General features: G+C 39.8%; 1 protein-coding gene and 1 pseudogene across 1 annotated transcript; one reads left to right on the top strand and one right to left on the bottom strand.

Annotated features, from left to right (window-relative positions):
* The first annotated feature begins 4366 nt into the window (after positions 1 to 4366).
* LOC142398945 (uncharacterized) lies at positions 4367 to 5911 on the top strand (annotated as a pseudogene).
* An 8844-nt stretch (positions 5912 to 14755) lies between these two features.
* Positions 14756 to 18743, bottom strand: fbxo5 (F-box protein 5). Its single transcript, XM_075485042.1, has 6 exons — positions 18633 to 18743; positions 17348 to 17967; positions 16837 to 17007; positions 16230 to 16320; positions 15900 to 16112; positions 14756 to 15621 (listed from the first exon to the last, which is right to left on the bottom strand). The coding sequence occupies exons 2-6, from the start codon at positions 17941 to 17943 to the stop codon at positions 15361 to 15363; spliced, it is 1332 nt and encodes a 443-aa protein (XP_075341157.1). The 5' UTR covers positions 17944 to 17967; positions 18633 to 18743; the 3' UTR covers positions 14756 to 15360.
* Positions 18744 to 20779: the final 2036 nt, after the last annotated feature.

Raw genomic sequence — 20779 nt, 5'->3', positions numbered from 1 at the left:
CCTGATACACTGTTTGAATTTTTTGGCCCATTTCAGCACTATGTTTCATAATTTATATAGACATATCTTATGGATTGATTCTTGAATTCAACTGTCTTTGAGTTAAAACTGATATTGCTGTCCCCAAGTCAACCGATCAGACTTTTTAAATGAACAAGCGTTGCATGTCACTTTTAAGATGAAAAGATCTTGACATATATGAGTAAAGTGGCCTTTACTTTTCCCCCCATGGTTGTCAGCTGACTGACATAAAGTTAACTGACACTGACGTGAAAACAACTGAGTGCATTTCTTTTTCCTTCAGCATCCCAACAGTTTTAGAACAAGATTTTAGATCTCCATTTGCTTTGCCTGAAGGTCCTATCAGGATTCATTTTGAAAAAATAGATCACAAGACACCATATTTGGGTTTGCTGCAGATCATATAAGAATAACTTTGAAATGTTCTAATTTTGTCATATTTTCTGATAGTTATAGTCTATACTTGTTGGTTTCACTCTTAAAACAATCTTATAAATGATAAATGCATTCTTGCCCCCAAAGGTTTGTTTGTGTTCATCACGTGAAACATCAAAAAGAAGCTACTTGACAAAGTAAACTGTGCAGATTATTAGATGCATATAAAATAGGGTCGAAGTGCTAAAACTTGATTTTGATTTACAAAACAATTTGTGGAGAATTGTGACCCCTTTGAGGTTTAAACTAAAATGAAGTAATAAAAACTAAAAAAGGGAAAAACAGAAATATTCATGCTAAAGGGAGAGGAAATGAGAAGAATTCACATGAAAAACAAACTGATGGAGTGTGTGACAGTGGATGGTTGAAGCATCGACTTTCAGCACCATGGACAGCGACATTTGGATGCTTGCTTAGGGTCCATGTGAATACTTATTAATATATCTATATTGAGAGAGAGAGATAATATAGAACATTACTAAATAATTAAAGTTTGTAATAAAGAAAGAATAACAAAAAGATTGATGTGACAGGCTACTCAAACACACCCTCATGTCTCCTCATATTTATCCACTGTTGACACAACAAAAGATGAAAATAATCAAGCATCACTCTCTTTAATTTCATAATAGATGGCCTATGCTAAAGGAGAGCTCAAAGGAACCATTGGAGCTCCTTCAGGAGGAGGTGATAATGTTTCCATTAAGTTTTTCTCATTTATCTCCGGCAGATCTGGAGACGATAAATCTACTGTGAAACCTAATGATATAAAAGGGGGACCTAATAACACCGGAAGAGTAGACAGAAAGGCGGTTGTAGCAAGACTGTGATAATACATGTAGACAATTAAAAGAAACTTTAACTGTACAACTATGACAGTTTCAGATGGACAAGTTGCTGGATGGGGACATATTTTCTCACAAATGTATTGTGAGCCTCGTCTTGACAGGTCTGAGTACTATTTCAATAAATTCTTCACTGTAAACTGTGTATGTGGACAAATTACAGATGCACAATAGAAAATAGAATAACGTAAAACATATCCTGTTGACATCAAGTTTTTGGGGGGATCTTTTGTCATTTTTAACTGGACAACACAAAACAATCTAAAGTAAAATAAAAGAGGGAGAGGAAGAGAAAGGGAAAAAAGTAGATGCAACAGGACTTTGAATGAGAATTTTCAAGTATACATTGTATACAGTTCTCCAAAGTCCTGTTTACTTCAGCACAGTGTTGGTGGACTTTGATAAATGACAGCTTGTGTGATCTCAAATATTGGACTAAACATAGATGTCTGCAGAAGGGTCCAATCAGACAGCGGGAGATCAAATTTCTTCACACAAGAGGTGTCATAGTTGCAGCTATTTATAAACCAGATAACTTAATGTTCTTCAAGAGAAAACAGTCCCACAAAAATCAATTTTCTGTCAAGATTTGGGAAATATAGTCTTCTGTAACTATCAAGGTATGTGAAGGTAAAAAAGAGAAAAGTCAAAGCTGTACACACTTTTGACTGGGAGCTACAGGTAGGGGAGGGAACACAGAAACTATTCAAAAATGCTTTAGTATGTTGTTAGTTTTGATCTTGTGAGTATATGTTATTCCATTTATTTCAAATTTGAATAATTTAACCATGAAGTGACATCTCAACCAATGCTGATCCTTATTAATTCCCCAAAGAAATGAAAAAATGCAAAGAAATATCTTTCTTTTGCTATTTTTCTCTTTGAGGACATTTACGGTTTAAGATGACAAAATAACAAGAATTGCCTGGCTCGTCCTAAAAAGGCTTTGTCAGTTTGAATTTTGGATTAGTGACATAAATGCAGCACTATGACTCGTAGCTAAATCAATATCCCCAGAGAATAATACACAGTGAGAAAATGTATTCGGTATTCTGTTGTATTTTCCTTACATTCTCCTTATAACTGAGCAACCATAAACAACAACTCAGTCTGTTTCTCTGTATTGCTTCTCTGTCTAAAGAAATCTAAATCACAGCTTCACTGATTTAATCACAACACCTTCTTCAGAACTAATGTAATAGTTCCTTTTTTGATTCCTGTTCAGCTGGTCTTCACACTTTTAGTGAGAGTAGGTCCCTCTGGATGAAGGGTTGCTGGTCTGTTGTTTCATCAGGCCTGAAGAGTTATGTGATGTCTAAAGCTATAAACTGATTCTGCTTTTATTGATGCTGTCAAGAAACTCATTATTAGCATTAGCCCGGCTGTTTGAGTGGGAATTTCTACAACTCTGCTCTGTAAGGGCTCATAATGTTGGTGAAGTTTAAACACAGACGATGAGAGAAGTGCAAAGTAATGAACAAAGGCAAGTTTGTAAATAAACAAACAAACTGAAAACCAGGCTTCCTGCAGGGACTAAATTCTTGAGTTAAGTCAAATGTAGTTGTTTCTGTTCTGTTGTGACTCATGTTGTTTAGAAGTGTCAAAATGGCAGATGTTTGACTCATAAATGTCATAAGAAACATTGTGCCTTGAACTTTCATCTGACATACTTATAATTTGAAGGTGACGCTCAACTTGAATGGCAGATTTAAGAGATTCTACTTATTTGACGAGATCTTATATTTATTTCATTTAGTCAGCATAATTCTACAGCCACATCAGCAGCATGGTGAGGTTATGCTTCGGCTTAATAATGGTGTCAACATGATAACGTGCTCATATGATATATACTTGCCTTCTTTCTGTGAAGCACCCAACAAAAGGAAAGCATGATGATGAAACCACCAAAAAAGGAAGAAGTAAAGACTGAGAAGAAGAGGAGAGGGACTGAGAAATGTTTTAGTATCTACCTAAACCCGTAATTATCATGTTTTAGTTTCTGTATAGATCTATTTGATATTAAATTTTTTTGGGAACCAACACAGAAATAGAAAATGTAATGATGAAACATCCCACCCAGAGTAGCTCCCAACCATCTCCCAACCTTCAGCCAGCCTAACTCCCTTTCCATCAAATTTATTTCTTATAAACTATCATAGTAAGTTAAGAAAAAGGGTCCAAGGACTCAAAACTCTGTATGGAACCTTTCAGTGTGGATCTGATTTTCTCCACTTTCATGAAAGTCATGTCACCAATCCATCTACTCAATGTGGGTGGTGTTTGTTCCTTCCAGATAAATGGCACCAGACAAAGAGCAAACTGAGAGGTGACCCTGCCTTCCCTTGGCCCTGCCTTTCAGAGAACAAGTTTCATCAGTAAAACCAAAAATGGCACAAATTGGGTTTTGGATGGATGTCCACACCAAATATTAAAGTGTAAGCCTAAAAAAATGTCTACCTAAAATGTTCTGAGGTAAGGGATTAACAACAGAAAAAATATTGACCTGTTTAGCCCTGGTCCAATATACTCTTAGAAGCATTTTTGGTTGAATTAAGTTATGTCTAACGCAGAGGGAGGAAGTATGTACAAAGTCTAGCACAGTTTCCCACTGACTACTTCCCCAAAGTCTTCATCCCAGAGTTTTTCTTAATTTATTGCAGTGACTGGGGGGAGAAGTTGCTCATTGCTCATCTTTAAAAGTCTAAAGGAATTAAATTAAGCCTCTCCAATGTGGAAATACAAAGAGAAGTTTGTCAGCTGTAATATTTGATGACAGATTTGGAAAGGAAGTTGTGTTTTTCTGCACAAAATGTCTTATTTGGAGATATAATAAAAAAAAAGACATATATTTTGGCCAGCAAAAGTGCAAATGATCAATATCTGCCCTGAATAAAGACACTCAAAATGGAAGTAAGTCCTTTTGCCACCCATATCTTAAAAATCCAGAGTAGAGGGTTATAGTTATTCACAACTGACATTGTCTGTCAGTTGATGGCGGCGTAAGGCTTACCAGCAAAATCAAGCCCCTAATGTCCCAGTAGGTTAAGTTATAGTGGAGGACCATAATGCAGGTTCACAGAGAAGAGACAGGCTGTGAAATTACAGTTTTTTTTCATTGGCATCTGATCCCGTCGGTTACTGAGAAACCAGTGAAGAGCCTGGGGAAGGTCTTCAACTGCAGCCTGAATGACAGAGACTCTATCAAGGCAACCAGCGCTGACTTGGATGGATGGCTGAGAACAGTGGATAAGTCTGGGCTCCCTGGTAGATTCAAGGCCTGGATGTACCAACATGGGATCCTCCCAAGAATCCTCTGGCCTCTCCTCATATACGAGGTTCCCATGACCGTGGTGGAAGGGTTTGAGCAGAGGGTGAGCAGCTATCTGCGCAGATGGCTGGGGCTACCACGCAGCTTGAGTAACATTGGGCTATATGGGAATTCCAACAAGCTCAGGCTCCCTTTTAGCTCGGTCAGGGAGGAGTTCATTGTGACACGGACACGGGAACACCTGCAGTACGTAGGATCCAGGGACGCCAAAGTGTCCGGGGCAGGAATCGTGGTGAGGACAGGGAGGAAGTGGAGAGCAGCCGATGCAGTCCAGCAGGCAGAGTCTCGGCTGAAGCACAAGGCCATCCTCGGCACAGTGGCACAGGGCAGAGCGGGACTTGGGGTGTCAACCTCAGCCCAGTACGAGTCTGCCACTGGGAGGGAGAGACAGAGGCTAGTGCAGGAAGAGGTGCGAGCTTCAGTGGAGAAAGAGCGAACCAGCAGAGCAGTGGCCATGAAGCAGCCAGGGGCCTGGATGAAGTGGGAGCAGGCGATGGAGCGACACATCACCTGGAAGGACATCTGGCAGTGGAACCCCCAGAGGATTAAGTTCTTAATCCAAGGGGTTTACGATGTCCTCCCGAGCCCATCTAACCTGCACATATGGGGAAAAATGGAGACACCTGCATGCACCCTTTGTTCCAAGACAGGTACATTAGAGCACATCCTGAGCAGCTGCTCCAAGGCACTGAGCTAGGGGCGGTATCGATGGAGGCACGATCAGGTCCTCAAATCCATAGCTGAGGCAATCAGCAAGGGGATTAAGGACAGCCGGTACACCCAAGCTACAGCCAAAACCATCCGGTTCGTAAAGGAAGGACAGAAGCCAGAGAAAGCACCAAGAAACGGCTCGACAGGGTTGCTCTCCACGGCCCGAGACTGGGTTATGACAGTTGACCTGGAGAGGCAGCTGAAAATTCCCCAGCACATCACCCAGTCCAAGATGAGACCAGACATCATCCTGGTCTCGGAGGCTACAAGGCAACTCGTCATGCTCGAGTTGACAGTTCCATGGGAAGATAGGATGGAGGAGGCACAGGAGAGAAAGAGGGAGAAATACCAGGAGCTGGTAGAGGACTGTCGTAGGAATGGCTGGAGGACCAGATGCATGCCAATGGAGGTGGGGAGCCGGGGATTTGCCAGCCACTCCCTGAGCAAGGCCTACGGCACACTAGGCATAACGGGTGGCAATCGGAAGAGAGCCATCAACAGCAATGCAGAGGCTGCTGAGAAAGCATCCAGATGGCTCTGGCTGAAGAGGGGAGATAGGTGGGGGGAGTAGAATGCCACTTGGACACAGGCCGGGGTCTGATCACCCCCGGTCGGGTCGCCTGGACGAGGGTGTCTGTTGCGAGACCCAAAACATCCAGTGACTCCAGGAAACAACACTGATGATGTGTCCAAGTCAGTGCATCAGGGGATGTTTGCAAAACTAAAACGCTAACAAGCGCTTACCCATACTTCAGATACTTTTTCTAAACTCTTTTCTAAACACAGACTCACACCTACAAAACACAATTGGCCAAATGGATAATTTTCTTCTCAAAAACACGTTTTGTTAAATATACAATAACTCTTCATTTCAAAATAGAACACATCTTTCTCTGCACACATTTTTTACCAAAACACTGGAAATCTGACTCAAAATTAAATTATTCTGTCAAAGAATAACACTTGTTTACACTTCACAAGGTACATGCAGTCAATCAAAGTACACCAGGTTTCAAAATACTGGCTATTGATGACATTACAAAAAGTGCATAGACTTTTATGTTTCAGTTTTACAGGTATTTGCATGCAAAACATGAAATCCACCGTTTTTTCACTAAATTTCTTGGTTGGGAACTGTATGTCCACATGTAATATCCATCCATCCATCCATCCATCCATCCATCCATCACATTCCAGTAAAAAGCAAATAAGTTTTTTTTTTCCTTTACTGTTTACTACAGGAGGTACAGTAGAAATACTGTTTACAATATGATAGAACAGAAAACAGTTCACTTATAGTGAACAAAATATCCATGAAATACACAAGAGCATTCTGAACAAAAAAACAACAGCAAAAAGCCCAGATAAAAAGGGGGGGAACTAAAAAAAAGCACAAAATTACTGATTACTGATCTCTGCGATCTTCAGGATTAGGCCACATGTTCTCATCAACATCGCATCTGATATTATCCAAGGCGATGCACCTGGGATAAAACCGCTTGGTATGTCGGATCCACCCTTGGCAATCATCAACTGTGATGTCCCTGCAGCCAGCATCCATGGCTTCAAGGAGGGACATCTGGTCATGTGGCTGATGGTCATAAACCTTCCACCTCCATGCAGAAAAGAACTCCTCTGTGGGGTTGAGGAAAGGTGAATAGGGTGGAAGGAAGAGACGTACCAGTCTTGGATGGACTTCAAACCATGTAGTTATGGCTTGTGAATGGTGGAAAGTCACATTGTCCCAGGTGATCACAAAGGTCCTCATGTTTTCACCCTGCTGATCCTGCTCTGGAACCAGGCGCTGGTGGAGATCATCGAGAAAGGCAAGGAGGCGCTCGGTATTGTAGGGTCCAACCTGGCTTCTGTGAAGGACTAATCCTGCATTTGCAATTGCTGCACACATGGTGATGTTTGCCCCTCTCTGACCTGGCACATCAACTGTGGCCCTTTTTCTGATTATATTTCGTCCACGTCGACGCCTTTTGGCCAGATTGAATCCTGCCTCATCTATGTATATGAATTCATGAGGGGCCTGGTTGGCCTCCAATTCCATAACTCTCTGAAACAAAGTTTATGTAAATCTCATTACTGTATACCATCTTGTACTGTAAACTATTATATAAATAGTTGTATATATTATTGTAAGGACAACATAATCGTGACAAACTCACAAAGAATAAATTAAAACTTGCTCACATATATACTGAGGGAGGTAATGACAATCAGGTGTGTGTAGTAGAGGTTTAATCAGCAATTTAAAACAGATGTTGGAATTCACTGACGACAAAATCAACAGAACTTAGCAAGAACAAATCCCTCCTTCCATTTTCTTCTGCTCATCCAAGGTCAGGTCATGGAGGCAGCAGGTCCAGGAGACAACCCCAAATATCACTCTCCCCATGGACTCGAGTTCCTTCTGGGGGATCCTAAGGTGTTTCCAGAGCAGAAGGGATAAATTATCCCTCCACAATCCAACTTGCCATCACTTGTAAGTTAGAGCCCAAGATACTTATACTTCTCCGCTTGAGGCAAAGACAAATCCCTGATCCAGAGGCAGTGCTCCAACCTTGTTTCCGTAATGACCGTAATGTAATGTTTCGGTGAACAGCCATGGCCTCAGATTTGGAAGGGCTAACTCTTATCCCTGCGACGTCACTCTTGGCTGCAAACCACTCCAGTTTGCATTGAAGATGGTGGCTTGAAGAGGCCAATGGAGCCACACAATTTGCAAAAAAGATAGATGCAACCCTGAGGTTCCCAAACCAGATAGTCCTCTCCCTGACTATGCCTTGAGAAAAACAAAATTAGACTTTAAAACGAGAAAACAGAGCGCTTTAAAGCAACATCAAATCCAAATGAAACCACAAATCATGACACCTGCAAAGAACAATAGTTGGATCAATGCACATTAAAATATTATTTTGATAATTAAAATCCAACTGAAACAAGCAATTCAAGACAGCATCACCATCTGGCAGGTAGTCATCACTTTTTGACATACCATGTCAGAAATGCCCATCTTGAAACCTACAAAAAACATGTGTGTATGCATAATTGTTGAGCTCATGTTTGAAATCAACCAGTTCCAGTGTATTTCTAACATAAAAAATCATTGAGAATCAGATCAAAACCGTTACCGTCATATTAAAAATAAGATGTCCAACACCTAATGAGTGGAACATTTATTCTAAATATCAAATCCAGTCTTTATGGGCAGAAAAGGAACAATTGTCTGAAAAACCGAAGAAAAACGTCCAAACGTCTTTCAGAGTATGCGAATGTGCTATTTCAGAGCTGTTCCATGAGTCTGTTGTTCATATTTTCCAAGATATATACATCAACTTTAATGTGTGCATGGTTTAAACACATAACATCAAAAAGCTTGCACGTTAATTGCATGTTTTTGTGGGTGTGTGTTTGTATGTGTCTTGTATGTATGTGTGTCCACTCCCCAGCACATTTGTGATTGCTGCCTGCTTTGTGGAGAGGCTTCACTCATTAACCATCATCACCACTGATCTTAATGGACCAAACAGAGTAAAAATAGACAGAGAGAAAGGACTGCAGCCTTTTAACACCAAGCATAGTGTGCATGTTTGTGCTCGTGTATATGTGTGTGTGTCTGTGTGTGTTGCCTGAGCTGAGTTGTTCCATCCATGTTGAAGGAATCAACACATCTTATCTCATATTTTTAAGCATCACTAATTATCAATCACACATAGAAGATAGAAAGCTGTAAGCTTCTGACCGGTTGTGAGAACAATTTAAAACAGTCTGTTTGCAAATAAAAAGTCTGGTTTGTGTACAAAATTCTGTGTCACGTGGAAATAAAGGCCTTCAAAACAGTTCTGTAACATTTTCTATTGAATGCTTTTAAAAAGCACTGTCATCTCAAAGCATAAAGGTTCTGGGTATTGACCCACTGATTGGCCAAGGCCTTTCTGTGTTGAATGTGCATGTTCACGCTGTTTCAGTGTGGGCTTCTTTAGGTGCTCAGGTCCACAGACATGTCTATTAGGCAAATTGGTCATTCTAGATTGACTGTAAGTGTTAGCACTGTGAGTGTGAGTGCACATAATTATCCGTCTCTCTAAGGCAACCCTGTGATGAACTGGCAGCCTTTCCAGAATGTCCCCCACCTTTCACCCATAACAGCTGGTATAGGGTCCAGCCCCCTGCAACCTTAAACATGGTAAAGAGGTTATAGATAAGGGATAAATGAAAACCAACAACTGACTGAAGCTGAGTTAAATGTCTCAGCAGAAAATGTGCAACAGGCACGTTTGTCTACATGTCCAAAGTGTCACAATCAGTGGTTGTAAACTGTGTGATGACAAATTATCCAAAAGTATTTTTTGTTGGGCATCATTCACATTTATTCATAACATGTAGAACTAACTGTGTAAATCAATTTCAACCCTAAACATTTGCAGTTGAGAGTCCAATAGAAAAGTAAATAATCACAAGTGGGAGGCAAAGCAGAGAAGCACAAGATGTTGCACATGAAGGTATGTGCATTCTGGCATCCCCTCCATCCTGCTCATAAGCGTTTGAGGTCAAATGAACACGAACAGGACATGTAAAGTAGACATCTTGACATAGGAACATGTGCTGATGTATTGAATCTTAAGTTGCATCTGCAAGGGAAACAGAGATGTACCATTTTTTAGCCTTTTCTTTTGGTTTCTTTTCTTTTTTTTTAGACAATTAGCAATTTTTAACGATGTGTATCAATGTCGCTACTTCGCTTTCTGTCATGAGATCAGGTTGAATTGTAATACATTCCTTTAAGTTGTTAACTGTACAGATAAACAAAGGGATCCATAAGGTTTTCTGATTGTATCTATGAAAGGACATTTTCCTTAAAACTAAAAAGTCACTCTTACATGAACAGGTATGAGGCTTGATGTTTCTCAAAGGTGGAACTGAAAACATGTGTGCTCCCATAAACTACAGTCCTGCTCACAGCAAAGCTATGAACTTGTCTTGTTTGAAGTGTTCTGTTCTTGATTCACTTCCTGTTGCGGTCATGTTTTGCTGGAGGCGCTCAAATGACAGCCTCATTTCAGGACTTTTACAATCCAACTTTGGTGACTTACAGCAAAATGACATGTGGAAGTCACAGCACATCAAGATCATCAACGCGAAGAAGACACATGGTCCGGATGTTGCCTTGTCGTACACCAACCCCCGCTTCCTCTGTCCTTGGGCAGAAATGAGTTAAAAGCAGATAAAGGCTGACTTTCACAGGGGGAGCAGACAAAAGAGCAAAAAAAAGTGACAGACAGGAGCAGGAATGTTGGGAAATTAAAAACATGGATTTCACCAAATGTTAACATATCTAATCAGAGGGCTTCAACTCCAACCTGCAGGTTGCGTTTAAGTCACAAAGGTTCCTGGTATACACCCGGTGATTATCAGACACACGCACCCACACACACACACACACACACACACACACACACACAAACAGATGTGAAACCCCGCTCTAATGACTTTTTCAACAAGCAGTAGGACTGATTGTGTCGGGGATGTGTCTCTGTGCAGCAGCCGATCAATAAATCTGCCAGATAAATGATCCTGAGTCGCAGAGGGAGCGAAAGGCCACAGAACAGATTAATCAGCAGCCGCCACCAAAGCTCCATCAGCAGCTCTCGTGTCTTATAACATCGTCGGTTTAGCACCATCATCAGGACATCTTACATGTTACGAGTACAGCTAATACTTTCTCCTCTCTTATATTAAGACATCTGTGGCTCCTAGGATTTTTTTTACTTTCAAGTCAAATTGGAGGCTTTATATTGGATTACCTGTAGTCACTTGGCCTGTTGTCATTTGGGTTGTTGTCTTTAAAGAAGAGACTGATGTTTTATTTCACTGTTGAAAAAAGAATAAATGTACACATAGCAAAATGAAGAGTTAGCTTTGACATAAAGGGCGTACAATTTTCATCTGGAATCCTTGTTTTCTTATGGCTTATGTTCATGTCACCTGATGTTTAGGTTCCACCAACTACGTCTGACTGTGATCTGTGGTTTGATCATCCAAATTTTCCCACATCCACTAAAGCAACAGAGTTAGGGTTTAGTGGGCATTGTCTCAAAAGAGGTAATAAAGAACTGTGACTTGGGCAAAGTTGGATGGTTAAAAATCTTGCATCCAGAGGCTACTAAATGGTGCTGCTATTCCATCCATCCATTTTCTATACCCGCTTTATCCAGTTTAGTGTCGCGGGGGGTGGGGGGTGGAGCCTATCCCAGCTGTCATTGGATGAGAAGCAGGGTGCACCCTGCACAGGTCGCCAGTCCATCACAGGGCCACACAGAGACAAACGAGACAAACAACCACACACACGCTCACACTCAACTTAACACTAAACACTAACGTACTTATTTAGGTTATTTATTTGTTTTTAATACCCAGTAGTATGATGATACTTTTATCTTACTTTATCTTATTTGATTTTGTTGTATTTTATTGCTTTCACTGTTCTTTCATTGTTTTTATTTGTTTTTACTTATTCTTCTCTTTATTTATTGCCTGCTGTAAAGCACTTTGGTACTCCTAAGGATTGTCTGTAAAGGGCTGTATAAATAAAATACATTTACATTTACATTTACTCACTCCTAGAGACAATTTAGAGACACCAATTAACCTAACATGCATGCTTTTGGACGGTGGGAGGAGTATGCTTCAAATATTTCCTGAATTATTCTTTCACTTCCTTCGATGGGCACTTTTAGGCTCTCTGTCACATGCATCTACCGTTTATGTTCATTTCCCCTACTTTTGTTTGCAGTTGCAGTTAGGTTCTGTTTCGGCTACAGAACTACTCGGCTAGGCTTGGTACTAGATCATTGTTTAACTTCAAATAGACCCTTTCGTGAATTTACCACGAGTGTTACCCAGAGACAAGGATGCTTCCTTAATAGGATGGGTCCATCCGAGTCACACGCTTCTAAGGTTAGGAAAGAATCCCTCTCTGTTTTAAAAAAAGAAATTAATTCTCTGTGCCTGTGTGATCTCGTGGACCGCAGCTCTGAACATTGTTAAACATTGTATATCTGCATTTTTCCTGCCATGGACTGCTAAAATACATTAGATAAAAATGTAAGTTGTTTTGCTGTAAAAAAGTAATTTCAAAGGAATTGTTCTTGCAGCCTATTTGACATAGGAGCATATCAGGTAAATGAAACAGTGAGTGAAAGTGCGTTATTTTAAGGATAGAATGCACATGTTTTAAGAAGTCGCAACAAAAGAGAAGTGATGCATTGTGCAAGAACTACACAGTTATTTCATTGCTATCTGAGAACCGCAGCATTTTCCATGCCACAGGACATTCCACTGAACAGAAAGATCTGAAATAGTGTGCTGATGTGCACATGCGTCATCACAACTAAAGACACACACAACTCAACTCAGATGCAAGAGATGAGAGACAAATGGGTCATCCTTAAAATGTCAAAGGTAAGAATCTAATGCCAGCAATGCGATTTGCAGATTCAAAACTCTTCTAAAAGAAGCGGTGGCTGATTCAAGCAAACATTCAAGGGAAACTGCAGATATCTTGGGAGGAATGTTACAAGTCTGGTGATTGATTGTTTTAAAAAAGATTTTCCTCCTGCTCCAGGTCAGAGGAAGATAATTGCAGAGATGTTATCATGCAAAACTTAACAAACTGGTGGCAACTCAATTTTTGCAGGCAGTTTACCTGAAGATGCATTATAATGAATAGGAAATATAGGCCTGCTGTGTGCTGGAAACTATAAGAGTAACAGTGACTTAATTATCACAACTCAATTTCAACTTATGGACATAAACGGTGCTACATTTAATCAATTAATGCAAAAGTGCCACGACTGACAAAAATACTTTCTTCTTTTTTTAAAGAATATAAACATGTAAAATTGGGGTGAATCACAAAAAGAAAACTAGAAGGGTTTTTTCGGGCCGAGCAAGTTACATTTGCTAACCACATTTTCACCCCGCTTGTTGCTCGGTACTGGATTAGATCGTGGATGTTTGTGGACTGATGCAGATTCAGAGGATGTTGAATCATTCGTAATAGTGTTGGGCCTCGAATTGCAGCCCAAACATGATTGAAGAAAAGCCTGTTGCCAACTCTCTTTTTAAGAGGTCTTACTTGATCCCCCAGTTTGAACAGGAAAAACCTGCTTCCGTTACTCACAACAAAAATGGAGAAAACTGGCTTATTTTAAGGCACGACAGCTAAGATGTTTGAAACGTTTTCTTTTTGTCCCGTCTTTCCCATGATTCAACCAGCAAACTCTTCACTAGCCACTAGCTTACAGCCCTGATTGGAATCCCGCTTGAAAACTACAGGTGCCATCTTTATCTCTAAACAAACCAGGCTGGAAAATATCTTCATGTTTCAGTCGGAAAAACTTTCTATCAAACCTATTGTATTTACTCACTTTACAAAGATCCTCCACATCCATAAGAAACTTTGTATATCTTGATATTTTTGCATACATAAGGTTGTCCATTTTTTGTATGCATTGCCTTAATAACTTATTACTTGAATATTTGTTGAAATCAACCTTTTATATAAATGTTTTTTTTTTACAGAAATTATTAAGAATTCATGGCAAATTAAAATACACATTCTGAAGGTGAGGACTACTATAGGAGACTAATAATTCCTTTTATATGCCTCCTAAGTTTTTTTTTTTTTTTTTAAAGTTAAAATGTTCTTTTTATTTCCAGGTTTGGGGCCTTTCTGTGTGGAGTTTGCATGTTCTCTCCGGGTCCAAAAGCATGCAGGTTAATTGGTGTCTCTAAATTGTCCTTAGGAGTGAGTGTGAGCGTGTGTTGTCATTTGTCTCGTTTGTCTCTGTGTGGCCCCGTGATGGACTGGCGGCCTGTCCAGGGTGTCCCCTGCCTCTAGCCCACTGACTGCTGGGATAGGCTCCAAGCCCCCCCGTGACCTTGAGTTGGATTAAGTGGATATAGAAAATGGATGCTCTATTTATGTATTTGACTAGGGTTTTCGTTGTTTTATTGGTTGTAACGGTGTGTCTCCACTTTTCACTGTAACAGGTTACAGTTAAAGCGAGTTAAACCTTGATTATTGTTCTTTTGATAAGACGGGTAGAACTACGGAGTCAAGAGATCTGACTAGTCTGAAAAGGAGCTGGAGAGGAGTCAATGCTGCCCTCTACTGTAATAAACGTGCACTCAGGTCATTCACACAAGCAGGATTTTTTTGTTTTCGTTGATAGACAGCAAGTCAGAGGAAAAATGTTAAGTTAAGATCAAAGTCAAGTTGCGCCTTACTGAAATTACTTCTTATTTTCATATCAGCTTTAACAAACTAACAGAATTGATGCAGATCCATTCATGTTACATTGGAAGAATGCATCTGCAAGACCTGGAAGTAAAACAAAATGTTGAATGCAATGTTCATTTTCAAGATGGATCCTTTTTTTTTTTTCATGAATCATTTAAAGTGACTGGAGTAAAAACTGAGGTGTGTGATAAATGTGTTGGAAAAACCCCACAAAAACACAAGATAAATTTTATGAAAAGTCTATTTACAGAAACAGATGTACAAAGGCAGAAAATATGAACAAGGCCTGAGATAAACATTTATTTCTAAAAAAAAAATAAGAATAAAACTACTTAAAAGTGGCTTTCCATATAGATCAATTTCATATAAAAAAAACATGATAAAACTGTACAATTAAAAAGCACATCAGTGGCCATTTCTTTTTCTTTTTTGGAATAAGATGTTTCTGTTGCTCACAGGCAACGAAGGTTTTAGTTAGATGACACTTTCTGGTTGGTTGTCCCAGCAGCTGAAGGGCTTCCCTCGTTTGATTCAGAGTTCTGAATGTAACAAAGTTCGTTTTCTCCTTTTTACAAAAATACAAATAACGCCGTTTGAGAATGATCTCCTCTAAAAGCTGTCCACGGTTTCAGGCTAAGCTTCTGGAAACGCTACCGCAGCAGAGACACCCTTCCTCCCCCAGTTAAAAGAGTCCAAATAAACCTCCGTCACAAGCGCCTGACGCTCCTTTTGCTACGAGCGCTCCCTGGGATGATCAGGGTCGGCTTGGAGGCGGAGAATTGGGATCTGGGCTGAACTGTTCTACAGGGGGTTGAGTTGTGGAAAGGCTCTTGACAGCGGGTGCAGAAGTCGAAGAGACAGCTGGAGCGAGTGCACCTGGCCCTCTGAACCTCAGTCAAATGAGTTGCTGGTGAGCCGCAACGCCTGCAGGCGCGCAGAGACTCATGTACCTTCAGATTGCTGGCGGCCTGGACAGCAGAATAAACCAGGAATGTTTGTTAAAAGATGATTTTGAGAGCAAATCTGATTTGCTTGCAAATAAACAAACCAACACACATCATTTAAACAAAGGCAGAAGCTATCATTCAATATAAGAGTCAATGAGTAAAAAGTATAAATGTAAGATTTGCTGGTTACTTCTGGAGTACTGGACAAACAAAAGACAATCACAAACATCTGCCGGGCCTCAGCAAGTTACGAGAGCTTTCTTCGATTTTCAATGTGCTCAACTATTAATGACACTAACCTGCACGTAGTCATTGAAGCGCGAGTGCCGAGGGTTTGGCGTGCTGCCTTTCTGAGAAGAAGCAGTCCGTTTGTTGATCCCACAGCTTTGTGTAGACGAGGAAGATGAAGTGCTAGAAGAGGCCAGATTCTGCATGCAGGACAATACCACCCTGGAGGCAACCACATCTCTTGTCAGACCTTTTTTCAACTGACTTGGAGAGTTCCACGACTCCTAAACGGGTAAAAGGTAACATATCAGAACTGTATGCTCTGAAACTAACAAAGTACACACTTAAGCTTTAATAATGTGGACTTTTCCACGATTGTTTCATATTGCGTGCTTGCTCACCCTGAGTGTCTTCTCAGCTCGCTGACACCTGCTCAGAGCTGTTGTATCCTCACAGATGATTTTCCTCCATGTCCTGCTCACTTTCTTACAACTGCGAGGCGAAAAATATAAACATGAGTATAGACTACAGAAGGCAAGGCATCTTTATTTATATAGCGCATTTCATACCACAGGCAACTCAATGTGCTTTACATAAAGACAAGGCATTTAAAAGAACAGCATAAAGCAGCAATTTAAAGAGAAAAAAAATAGAAAAAAATTAAAAACACAGTTAAAAGCAATCAAAGAAGAGGGTAAAAAGAAAGATATAAACTCAGTACAGAAGAAAAAAAAAATAGTTAAGTTAAAATAGAGGTCCATCTGTCCATCATAAATTTTCCTTCAAGCTTCAATTTTTAAACATTTTTTCAGATTACATGCCATCTTGCAAGGTAACTACATGGACTGCATGGAAGACGCAATACACTTTGGGTGACAACAGCAGTTACCCTTTACGTAGCTTGAAATTCCAGCTCATTTTCTTATCAGCCGTTGCTGATCAGCATAAACTTGCACTCTTTGTTATACTTGTTGGTCAACCCTCTCTGTTGATAGCAAAGGAGTGTACCTAATGAGGTCCATGTCTCCCAGCAGGGTCAGGGTCTTTGTTAGGATGCTTCTCATATTCCTGGACAGCAGAGATGTAAACACATCGACGTACTCTAGGCCCATCTGACGGCCAATTACGCGATCCAAAAGGTGGTCCTCTGCTACCTTTGAGACGATACTCCAGTCATACCTAAAGAAGAGGAGAATTGTAGACATTTTACTGTTAGAAGTCTGAATTTAAAAAAATTCAGTAAAATTAGACCCCAAGAAACAAGTCTGTCAATTTTTACAGGATTTGTTATTTTACAAGAAGAAGATTAGACTTAATGGATATGTATCATTTCTGAACCTTTACTGAATGTAGAACAGAAAGTTCTCATTTACTAAACGGTTTGATATTGTTCAGATATTTCACCATATTTCCACACAAAGAACATTTTCCTTTCGGTGTATAGTTCCTCTAATGATAAAAATAAATAACACATTTTTGCTCAACACTACTTATCTATTATGCAAAAACCTTATCATACCTCTTATTCTTCTTGTAGCACTTAGCAAGCTCCTCACAAACAGCCTGCTCGAACTTAAGAATAGGAAGGATGGGGTCACTGTGTGGGTTGGAGGGGGTGGATGATAGAGTTGCTGTCCTCCTCTTATGACGATCCACTGGAGTGAAAACTGCCAGGTGAGTGCTTTTAGTCCTCCGCTGACATTTAGAAGGAGATAAATCACTCTTTTCTTGATGCGTGGCAGGAGAAGACAGCACTGCTGTGGGTTTACCCACAACATGGTCATCCACTTCATCCACATGAGGAGAATCAATCTGACTGTTCTGCAAAGATAAATAACCACTGTCCTCAAAGGCCTCATCCAGGGTCCCTTCGTGATCCCTGCTAGTGCTGTTTTCCTTGTTGTGAACTGCACTGGTGTTGTTCTTGGTAGAGAACAACACTCTGGTGGATCCTGCAGAGGGACACTGAGGTTTGATGGGGATGGGCTCCTTCACTGGGGACGTTTTGAGCTGAAGCAACTTGGACTCTGCCACGGCAGAGCTTCTCTCCATCGTGTTATCCCTCGTTGCCTCGTAATGAGGGCACTTCATGATAAGTCTCGTACAATGAAACATAAGCACTTTGCAGTGTGTGGATGTCTGCAAGAAAGGCAGAGGACCAGAGTTAGGCTTCAGAAACTGGATGTGTCTTAAGCATGCCAGGCAGCATGGCTTCCGTCTCGAAAGCAAAATTAGCGGCACCTAACAAAGTTGATAAATAAGTTGCCTGCCACGAAATAAAGAAATAACATGAGTTTGCATTGATATTAACCTGTTATCACATCAGTTTAGCTTGTACATGATAGCCTAACGAGAACATTTTTAAAAACAAATAGTCGATTTGGCGCGAGTCGGATTTGGCGGAAAGATAGCGATGACGTGAGGATAGTCGCTAGCATCTCTTACAAAGTTAGTTTCACGATTTAAGAAAATTAAAACTACTTAAAGTGTAGCCCTTATGCACATGAAGGGACGTAGATAATAAAAGGTTTTAATCGACTTTAAAGAGCTGATTGTAAGTGCATATAAAGTGTGGTAAGAAGCTAACTTCAATTTGAAAACTGTTCTGCAAACAATTGCCTTTGCTCACTTTTCTCCGGAAAAATAACCTGAGATTCCCATATTTTCCGTTTGTTCGTACCGTTATTCTAAATCGAATCCCTCAAACCAGTTGGAAAAATTCAACTACGTTGTCTTGCTAAGGTTGCTGACAGAACGGGTAAATGCTTGCCAATTAACAAAAAAAATAGCTTTAAGGCCCTTACCTTATGTCTGCGATATCGTTAGTCGAAAAAAACTCAGCTTAAAAACTTCCCTCCTTTCAACCGCGAAGCTATTTTTCGGCTGATGCTAAATTAAATCCTTCTCAACTGAAAATCCGCCACCGCCAGATGATGCCTCTTATTTGAAATCCGTGCGCAAAAGGCGCAAACCAATCACAGCAAATAATTTTATTGTCCCTTTAAAGCATCCACCAATAAGATTTCGTTTTAAGTGTAGTGACGCAAGCTCGCAATCAACGTGGTCCCCCTAGTTTGTCAGCCGACGTGGAACAAGTAGGAAAAAGAATGGCCTCTACATTTATACACGTTCCTCAAGGTTGCAGTATTTTTCACAACCTTTTGATTAAAGAACATTATATATTGACAAGTTATAACATCATAATAAAACTATTTGTTCCATGGGCACGATTATTCTCCTGCATATTGATATCAGCATCCTTTACACAGATCTTTACGTATGCTAACGAGCACACAGTAATCTTAAGTCCATATAGATAAGTTACAGTGGGATAAAAGTTACAGATCGATAAGACGTTCATCAAGGGAAGAGTTCGTTTTGACTTCTTTCTTATTCATAATGTTTGTTTTTTCCATCTTAATGCCACATTGCTGTATTTCTAACTGAAAATATTCTAATTTTGTTTTTGACTGAAATCCATCTCTTGTTACCATTGTAAAGTAGTCTATCCCAAACAATAGTATCAGTTGTATCTGCTGTACATTAACAAAAAAAACAAATAGATGAATAATGTCTTTGTACTCCATATATCTTCTGAACATTTAACACTGAACCTTCAAGGAGATGCACATAACACTTGGCAAAGCATGCAACCTGTTGCATGTTCTGTCGTCATATTTGTAAATGTCTATATAGATTAAGATGTTGTCTTACCCAGAAAAATATCATTGTAGATCAAATTTTGATATTAAAGAAATGTTTTCTTGTATGAACATCCCTAAATTCCAAAGATAGCGAGCATTTTGAGAAAAAATTCTGTTTATGGATCCGTTTTCAGGCTAGCAGAGCTTGCTGAAACTCTGTAGTAACTTTTAAGCTGCAATTTAAAACTCAAACTCAAAGTTAGGGAAAGTATTCCAAATTTAACTTTAAAAGTTCAGTTTAACTTCAATTCTCTATCTTTTCCCTAAGATAGTGAATTTTATTTCTCCAGACTAAGGACACATAACCAGATCTGGATATTCCATCATTTTAAGATAACAGGACTCTCTCAACAGTCACATGTGATTTTGCATTCTTAATTTCTATAAATCCTAGGATTATAATGTAGGTTTCTGCCGTAAAATGCCATCTTATCCAGAAAAATGCCCAAATATTTAACTAGCTAAACAAATGTCTGTTTTTTTTTACTTGAATAATAGGGCAAGGTTTCAGTGGTTGTTGCCCACATAAGATGATACACTAGATATCTAAGCTAATTTCATTTAAAGCTACACCCAGTTACAAGTGGGAATATTTTATAATAAAATTACAGAAATACACATTTGTGAGGAACAACAACCTTTATAGTTTTAACATCTTTTACCGTAAGCAGTTTATTATTGGAAGGAAATACTGTTGCTAATTATTCCATGGCAAGCACAAACAAGAGACTGGAGTGGGGTTCAATTCTCATTTCTATCTGGGGACCTGCTGTTTGAAAAGAGATAGAAGAGCAGCCATTCCCATAACACTTTTGTTCACACCCCTGCCTGGAATGTGTTAAGTTGCTCTTTCACTGAAACCAAGCAGGAACCTGGGGGGATGGAGTTAAGATATGCAGTATGTCTACCGCTTCATCCTACTATTTGCACTTTTTGCCAGTCACAGCTAATTTTTTTTAGTGTAATAAGTACATTGGTGTTGATGCACAATGAAACAAAGGTTGGAGAAATACTGATAAAAAGCTAACTGAAGTTACATTTGTTTGTAGAGCATCTTTGCATACTGAGGGTCATTTATGCTAATTTAACAAAGATCCCAGAATCCACCGAATTGTCATTTCAAAGGTAGATTTGCAAGTCTACAGAGTCAATTCAACTGCAGCCCAAACAGAGTTTCCTGTCTCATTCAGTGTAAATTACCTTACTTTTTGACAGTCTTAAACTGTACCGAAGGTACCAAAAACTAC

The sequence above is a fragment of the Odontesthes bonariensis genome, chromosome 2 (genome assembly GCF_027942865.1).
Source record: "Odontesthes bonariensis isolate fOdoBon6 chromosome 2, fOdoBon6.hap1, whole genome shotgun sequence".
In the NCBI taxonomy this organism is placed as follows: Eukaryota; Metazoa; Chordata; class Actinopteri; order Atheriniformes; family Atherinopsidae; genus Odontesthes; species Odontesthes bonariensis.
The sequence above is the reverse complement of the archived record's forward strand: the minus strand, read 5'-3'. Positions and strand labels throughout refer to the sequence as shown.

What these genes read in the sequence shown, in the direction of transcription:
- fbxo5 (XM_075485042.1), bottom strand. Translation starts at nt 17,943, where the DNA reads ATGTTTCATTGTACGAGACTTATCATGAAGTGCCCTCATTACGAGGCA. An exon ending in TGCTACAAGAAGAATAAGAG is followed by an intron (nt 17,008 to 17,347) that starts GTATGATAAGGT and finishes CCTCTTCTTTAG; the next exon opens with GTATGACTGGAGTATCGTCT. An exon ending in GAGCTGAGAAGACACTCAGG is followed by an intron (nt 16,113 to 16,229) that starts GTGAGCAAGCAC and finishes TTACCCGTTTAG; the next exon opens with GAGTCGTGGAACTCTCCAAG.